At 35.8% G+C, this 9,135-nt stretch overlaps 1 protein-coding gene across 1 annotated transcript; it reads right to left on the bottom strand.

Annotated features, from left to right (window-relative positions):
* Positions 1-924: 924 nt before the first annotated feature.
* LOC114522975 lies at positions 925-6,731 on the bottom strand. Its single transcript, XM_028543764.1, has 3 exons — positions 6,634-6,731; positions 1,205-1,585; positions 925-1,108 (listed from the first exon to the last, which is right to left on the bottom strand). The coding sequence occupies exons 1-3, from the start codon at positions 6,729-6,731 to the stop codon at positions 925-927; spliced, it is 663 nt and encodes a 220-aa protein (XP_028399565.1).
* Between the last annotated feature and the right edge of the window lie 2,404 nt (positions 6,732-9,135).

Here is a 9,135-nt window from a genome sequence, read left to right as displayed (position 1 = left end):
AGATAGCTAGCTATCTAGATAGGTACATCGCCCCCCCCCCCCCCCCCGCCGACACTACCGGACAATACATCGCAGATAGAATTTACTGCGACCTTAAAATTTCCATCGAATAATATTTGACAATACAATAAAAGTTACGCCAAATCGGGATGTCACAATAAACGTCCCATAAACGGAACGTGGAGTATAATGAAGTATATATGCACATTATTAAAATATATTATTCTGCATGATTTAAAATTCAATAAACCAAGCAAGTCATTTTAATTGAAGTACATGTATTAGCCATTTTATTACTAACCATATTAACCATATTATATCATAAAGTGTGCATCTAATATAAATGATGATCATTACAGCTAGTGAAAATACCTAATGTTATTATCCATTTCGTGTGTATATTGTCGTTCCTCATTGGTCAGAAAGCACCGGTTGATTCTCAATATTCTGTATTAATTACGTAATTTCAGCTGCTGACGTGCTCAGCGTGCAATATTTATCGTTTAAACATGATCGTTTTACGACCAGATGAATGCGGAATATTTATTTACAATGCAAATGAAAAAGTATATCTACAACATATTGGTAATTTTAAAGTAATCACCTATGTAATTGTACTAAAACAATTATTCACCTCAGTCTCGGTGAAAATCGTTGAATAAAACCTTGACTTTGACGAATGAAACATTGGTTGAAACGACAATAAAGCTAGAAATATAATACATTCATTCTCATTTCTATTCAATTCGTGAGCCACCATTACTATATAGTTAGTAATACTCTAAAGCTATTGCAAAATGGCTTAACTATCAACATCACGTATATTCCCGCGAATTGAAAAATGTGCCTTACAAATCTTAAAAGACAATAGCTATATAGTGGAAATTCTGAAGTCCTTCCGTGAAACGACGGAAACCGAGGAGCTTAAACACGAGGAATCTTTTGAACATCTTTCTTCTTAGAACAGCATTTCACAAAGGGCTGCAGAGTTTGGTCCATTATACCGTATATTAAGGGATTTACTGAAGCTGTTCCAGCAGCTCGCAGAATAAAAGCGAAATACGTTAGCCATATATTGTCTAACAATATTGCTTCACTATCAATTATCCTTAAAATAAGCCGCAAGCACATGAAAATGTTTCCAAACCCATAACAAAGAACTACGTTAAGACAAACAAGAAATGTCCGTCGACTTCGAACATACCTGAGGATTTTAAAAGAGGTGCTGAAGCTTTCTTTCCCCGGTGTTAAATTTTTTAAATATTTGTTTTGCTTTTCAAGTGCTCGATATACTTTATAATACAGCACGGCCATGAATAGTGTCGGAGCCACATACAGTACCAATATCACGTATGCATAAACGTATTTGTTCATGTAATCCACAACGGTTTTCTGTAGGAAACATCGGGGAACACTGGTTCCACATTGCAAAATCAAGCCAAGAATATACCCTAAGCTGCAAATAACTGTCAATTTCCGACGACTGATGTTATGTTTTAATGGATGCAGAGCAGCGTGATAACGAAGAATTGCAATGATCAACATCATGTATATTCCCACGAATTTAAAAACGTGCCTTACATATCTTGAAAGACAATGTATGATGGATATTTTACAAAGCCCCACATCGGGGAAATAGCGATCAACGATAACAAAGAGCGTAAAAACAAGCCATCCTAGATCACAGATTGCAAGGTGCAAAACAAGAAAGTAGTAGTTATTCCTCAAAAGCCGCTTTCGCCTGAATATGGAGATGATAACCAAGATATTTCCAAACATCCCAAGAATAACAATGGCCATGTAGGAAGACATATAGGCGTTATATCCGGTCTGCGCCATTTATTGTATATGTATTAAGTATTGTATAACTTCGATAGGATATCGAGACGGTTTGCAGGTGGATTTACTTTCGAAGTAAAGGATGATAAACAAAATAATTTAATGTTCAAATGTTAATTAACCGTCCCCGAATAAAGTGGTCACACTTCACTAACAGTCATATATTGAAGACCATAAAACGATAGACCAAATACTTTATACTATAGAATTTTAGCTTCACTTTCTCAAATAGTACAGTTGACGTTCTCTTTGAAAACACTCTTCAGTAAACTGTCTTGAAACTGCATGATAAAGAAAATACCTGTAAACGTCTATTTACCAGTCTCGAATAAAGTAGCCGTAAACTTCCCTTACAGTTATATTTTGAAAACCCAAAAACTTTGCTGCGCGATTATGTATTTATGTTAACGGCATTCAGAGGACATTTTTTAAACATGTCGACACCAGACACACGGGTTATCTTCGACACGATTCCAAACTCGATATATTCCAAACTCGATAGTTCATGGTTTTGTAGCAGCATCAAACGATCAGAGGAAATGAACTAAATAAACCAACTCTAAATGATGCAATCATGCACTCGCCGACCGATCGAAGCCTTTCCTGAAACAATCCAACGCTTGTTTAATCTCATTAAACCATGTTAGGGAACTTTGTTTCATGAGATATTAGAAGATTCAATTTCTCAAATTGTAAACGTTCGCTTGGATAATTAACAAGACAGTCTGCTCTCTGCAGGTGAATCTGTTTTAGTCATCAAGCTCAAAGATGCACATGATAATTATATGCATAATTAAGTCTCCCACTTAGAGAGTATGCTTCAAGAGATGCCGAACAAAAAGGGCAAAATTGAAAAATATTCGCAATGTCTGCATGGCTGCATGTCCATGCATGTTACGGAATTATTTGTTTGGTTTAAAAAGACAAGGGGATCTCATAAATATCGCATTTATATAATAAACGTTTATCTTCACAATGAGTATAAATAAAACAATTTAAAACTGGTATAGCGGTGCATCAATAATGGACTTTATATTATATTATTATATTATTATTATATTCTCATAGAACATGGCAAGAAATTCAGGCCAATATGGGTGCCAAGCATGCGTGACCTACCACTGGCAAGCCACATTTAAAATTGTATATTCAATACAACACGGCAGCTCGTGTTGTAAACATTACTTGTCACTTAATTGCAGTCAGGTAAATCGAAATCTTTATGCGTCACGCGTCTGTGCAAAGAGACTGGTTTTCCATTTTCATTGACGTAGCCAGCCTTCCTATTTAGTCTAGTCCATCTAAACTTTATGTCATAATTATTCTTTCTCCGAATAAGACTAATTCTGACATTATATGTTTATTCAAATGTCCTGATTCTTGGTTATTTCGCGAAGCCCCTTGTGTATAGCTTTCACCCAAGTATCTTCGACAGCTGAACGCAATGAAACCAATTTTCAATTGAGGATGGGGATTTTATCCCTTGCCGTTAAATTACAAGAATCATCTAAATATGTTTCTTCCCGGAACGACATTTCCCAAACGGGTGCAACGTTTTGTCCAATATACCGTATATTAGGGGATTTACTGAAGTTGTAAGAGCAGCTCGAAGAATATAAGCGACATACGAAATCCAAATGTTATTCTCTAAGAGATCTTCTATGTCAGCGATTTTAAGAATTAGGCGCAAAGCCATGAAAAAATTTCCAAACCCGAAGCAAAGAACGATACTAAGACAAACAAGAAATGTCCGTCGATTTCGAATGTATCTGAGGACTTTAAAAGAGCTGAAGTTTTTTTCTTGCGAAATTAAACGTAAATTTTTTAGATATTTGTCTTGCTTCTCAAGGGCCCGATATACTTTATAATACAGCACAGCCATAAATGAAGTCGGAGCAAAATACAGCAACAAGACCACGTATGTATAAACGTATTTCTCCATATTCTCCGCGACATTCTGCTTTAGAAAACATTCGGGAATACTTGTCCCACATTGCACAATTAGGCCAAGAATGTACCCGGAGTAACAAGCGATTTTCAATTTCCGACGGCTGATATTATGTTTCAACGGATATAACGCAGCGTGATATCGTAAAATCGCAATTGCCAACATCATATATATTCCTGCAAATTGAAAAACGTGTCTTACATATCTTGAAAGACAATAGAAAGTTCGAATTTCGAGAAGCCATCTTTTAGGGAAATGATCATGGATGATGATAAACCAAAGTGTAGTAACAAGCCAACCAAGATCACAGATCGCAAGATGTAAAGCAAAAAAGTAGTAGTTATTCCTCAAAAGACGTCTTTGTCTTAAAAAGGAGATGATAAGCAATATGTTTCCGAGAATCCCAAGAATAAGAATAACTATGTAAAAAGACACATAAACATTATATGCTGTCTGCGTCATTGCTTCATTGAAATATCAGACACTAGAATTTAATTTCTACTTTCTCGAGTAGTATATATAGCGCACGTTTGATTTAATGAGACAGTTTGCATAGGAGTTTATTTCGGCACTCAAGAATGATAAATAAAACACCTCCGAATTTTTATTAAGCGGCACCGAATGAAGTGGTCATTTAACAGTCGCGTCTCAAAAACTTTGCGATGATCATGTACGATCCCATAGGAAGAGCCTTTGAACATTCATTGGGCAGACGTGGTTATCAGCGACGTTACTAGATGCAATCATTGGGGGGGGGGGATTTAGTTGTTACCTTAAACAAGCTCCCAAACCTTTCAATATTTTGCAGCATCAAACCGTTTGAGGAAACAAATTAAGTAAACAGACGCTAACATAATGCAATAATTCAGTTACAGGCCTTTTTTTTCTCGTTTACTCGATGTAAGACAGGATGTAATTGGACATCAAATGCTGCGTATGTCGGCGCTAAAGTTTCATAAAATATCTAGATAAATACCAAGCTCACTTTCAAAAACTGTTTAAATCATGTTCGCTTGAACGAAGCGACAGCCTGCAGGTGAATTAATACTAATCAGGGTTGAAGATCATAAATATGCATGATGACAATATGCTTGTCAAAATTTATTGATATAAGCAGACTTTAAAAGATGCCAAAGTCCAGCGGCAGATCGAGGGAGAGAATAAATTACAATAGCTCTAACTTGCAATCATTTAGGTAGATTTCATTGTAAAATATTCGTTTAGAAATGAATATTAACCAAATAGCATTGTTATCAAGGTATTATAAACTGAAAACCCTGAATCTGCCACAGTGTCAATTTATGTATATAACAACTTCTCGACCGATATACCTCAAAACATTGTATTCGGGCATCGCTCGATGATGGAGAGTACTGGAACATTAGTCATGAATTTGCTTTAGTTATATTTTATGCCCGTGCTTTCCCCTTTTATTTCTTCAATATTTATAATAGAGTCTAATCTTTATTAAGTGCACATAGTTCAAAAGGTGATTTGTCAATGGCAGAAAATTGTACAATGCATGACTCGGCCAATATAGGATATATCTAATTTGAATATTACACGTCGTCACAAACGACTTATTTAAAGCTTTTTAAGTCTTATATGCATTAACCCATATTATCTCATGATGAAACTCAACACCAGTTTTAAATAAAAAGAAATCGTTTAGTATAGTGACTCAATGATATTATAGTGTCACAATGATACAATTTTAAACTTAATCTTAAAGTCCCTACATCAATAAGCTAACTAAAACTCCACGAAGAAATATCGGTTGTATAACCATAAAGATATGGACAAATATGCGTTCATTCTAATTTTTTGTTATTAAATTCATGAACGTATATAAAGTAGCTATAGCATCATTTCGCCAGGTATAAACGAAAACTTCAAACGATAAAGCTTATATTACTCATCATATTCATTTATTTATCATTTCTTGTTTAATATGCCAGGCACAATATTACTTGCAGTCAGCTATAGTCTAAAGCTATGTGCAATAAGACTGATTATTATTATTAGACTGGCTTGCTCTTTAAACCAGTTTAAATTTGTTTCTTGTGGGAACAACATTTCCCAAATGGATGTAACGTTTTGTCGAATATACCGTATATGAAAGGATTTACTGAACATGTCCCTGCAGCTTGTAAAATAAAAGCCAAATCTAGAATCCAAGTATTTTCCTTTAAGAGATACTTGCTGTCAACGATCTCTAAAACAAGGTACAAAGACATGAAAAGACTTCCAATCCCATAGCAAAGAACGGTGGTAAGACAAATAAAATAAGTTCTTCGATTTCGAATAAATCGCAGCATTTTGTAAGAGAAACTGAAGCCTTCTTCCACTTGGGATGAACGTAAGCTTTTTAGAATTCTTTTTTGCTTCTCAAGTGCTCGATATACTTTGTAATACAACACCGCCATGAATAAAGTCGGAGCAAAATACAGCAACAACACCACGTATGCATTAACATATTTCTTCATATAATCAACGATATTCTTTGGTGCAAAACATCGGGGAATACTGGTTCCACTTCCACAACGAGGCCAAGAATGTATCCTAAGCAACAAAAAACTTTCAATTTCCGTCGACTGATAGAGCATTTTAATGGCTGTACGGCAGCGCGATAACGAAGAATCGCAATCATCGACATCATGTAAATTCCTGCGAATTGTACCACATGCTGTCCGTATCTTGAAAGACAGTAGGCGATTGAAAACTTCAAAAGATGTTTTTCGCCAAAATGACTGGTGACGAAGAGCTTAACAACAAGCCATCCTAGATCACAGATCGCCAGATGTAAAACGACAAAGTAGTAGTTATTCCTCAACAAACGTCTTTGCCTTAATATTGAGATGATGATCAAGATATTTCCGACAATTCCAAGAATAATAACAACCATGTAAAAAGAGGTAAAGACATTATATGCTCTCTGTGCCATTACTTCATTCAAGTAATAATTATATAGGATTCTGAGCTTCGATTTCATAAACAGTGCACGTACGTTCGCTTGGATAACATGAAAACTGCAGGTGAATTTTACATGGTACTCAAGAATAATGAATATGCATGACAGGCATATGCGACCAATAAGCAATCTCTTTTTGATCAGTGTTCTTTGCTTTACAGCATCGCAATTATGTTTTAAACAAATAAGAAGCACGTTAAAATCATTATTGCATCAATAACACTAAGGGGAAGTTTGTAAACAGCACGGTACTAGAAATAAAATGCATGCAACAACCTCTCCACTTTTCAAACGAAGCAAAATATATATATATATATCGCGCCCGCGGTGCGCCAGCTGACGTCCGTCTGGAAGTTCGAAAGCAGTAGCAGAGCAAGAGGTGGGGATTTTGTCTAAGCATGCGCGAACCAGTGAGCTCTATATATATATGGAGTAGTAACTTGGTTGCTAAAAGTGAGGCCAAAGATGGCGGAAATTGAACGAGCTATTGGAAGACACCCCAATCCTCCTACGCGCACGGCCAAACATTTTTTTCATGGTTTTGACCGGGAGTGATGGCTCGCAAAGCTCGGACTTTTGTATGTTTTTTTATTTCAAAAGAACAAGAGTGGGAAAAAAGTTGATTTTTTATAGCAATCAGTTCCTCTGCATCTACCTTATCTGACTACTATATTTTCCCACTACAGTGTGAGTAAACACGAATAGTAATTTTTCGCTGTGAGTACAAGTACGCTTCAAACTTTTGTTTTGTCTTTCGAGTAAATTTTGTTTTTTACCTTTTCTGTTTTCGACTCTGTAATTTTGACACAGTTTTACGACACCGATAGTCCTTTATTTTTGCCAATCGTGCTAGAGCATAGGGCAGTTTTTAAAGATTTTCTTCATGCATGAAAAGTTCGTATAAAAATGTCATATTTTTATATTTTGAAACTCGTATGTTTCGGATAATTTCTTTGCAAGTTATTGTTTTTATGGAAGATAGCTTTCCATATATCTTTTCTCTTGAAACTGAGATAAGGTAACATCTTATTTTTTATTTTTTGAGTGTATTCTGTTATTTGCGAGAACGTCAACAGCCCACACTCACTTCTTTTGAGATATTGCTCCTTTCTTAGCAAATTTAAGTGAAACAACCACGATAACACCAAGCATGTTGCCAGACACTTTACCTCTGGTAATCATTGTGTCACGGACATGAAAATTCTCTGCCCCATTTCCGGTACTAACGATAGCCGTAAACGACAAGAAATGCGACTCATCCACAGTCTTGGCACTCTCCATCCCACTGGAATAAATGAAAGACTCTCTTTCATTTAAGCTACTTCACCCAGAGTAATATGACTCCCATTTCTTTGTTTACATCAAAGCTGGTTGTAATGGGTTTTCGTCGCTCATCAGGCTTCTCTCATTGCGGGCTATTCTTAGCCCGCAATCATGCAGGCGTCTTTTTGGCAATGTAATGTATTCCAATTTGTTTCGATTTTTGTCTTCTACTGGCCAATTTTTATCACGTGTTTTGCCCCCATACAAAACATGTATTCTACAGTTCTCCTCCTCTCCTCCTTTCATACTAACTCTCCTGACAAAGGCCCTCAGGACGAAACGTCTGAATTTTGTCTATTCTAGGCAGTTGTTATACCACATTTGACGCTAAGTTCTTTAATACTATAACTATATATTTCATATATTCGATGAACTTTAGTAAACTTGGACTTACATGCATGAGTATAAGCAATAGTTACAACACACTGTATATATCAAACCACGATAGCATGTGCAACAACGTACTATATTGCGAAGGGGAAATGACTTGTAGTTTTAGTTCTTCCCCTAGCCAAAATCTTTAAGGCATCATTATTCATAAGGCATTAGCCTGGAAAACAGCATCACGATGAAAAGAAATACCGAGGGACACACAAATATTGAACAGAGACAAGAAGGCTAAATCTATAGAGCCATACACTTGACGATGCTAATTTAAGCTGTTAATATCAACATCAACATGGATTTCTAACTAGAAAGCTATTCGCTGTTCAAGTAGCCAGTCAAGCTATCGAACTATGTTACTAAGACCAGATAAGTTATTATTAAGAAATAGGATAATGTTAATATACTTTGTTAAGTTTAAATTACTATAGTTCACTAAAAGTTTAAAAATGCTCAACACCGTTCTCAATTTTTGGTCGTTCTCACCGGTAAACTTAACAATATAAAAAGATATATATAGACTTGCATCAAATGCTCTCCGTATCATTGCTTTGTCCAGTATAAAGCTAGGTTACTCTTGCTCAAACCATGGGTGGATCCAGCACAAGTGCACTAATTTGCATGACACAAGAAAACTGCTCAAAATAGCCATTTTGTTTTGTAATGCAAA

The sequence above is a fragment of the Dendronephthya gigantea genome, unplaced genomic scaffold, assembly GCF_004324835.1.
Source record: "Dendronephthya gigantea isolate DGI-Jeju-01 unplaced genomic scaffold, DenGig_1.0 000025F, whole genome shotgun sequence".
Classification (NCBI taxonomy): Eukaryota; Metazoa; Cnidaria; class Anthozoa; order Malacalcyonacea; family Nephtheidae; genus Dendronephthya; species Dendronephthya gigantea.
The sequence above is the reverse complement of the archived record's forward strand: the minus strand, read 5'-3'. Positions and strand labels throughout refer to the sequence as shown.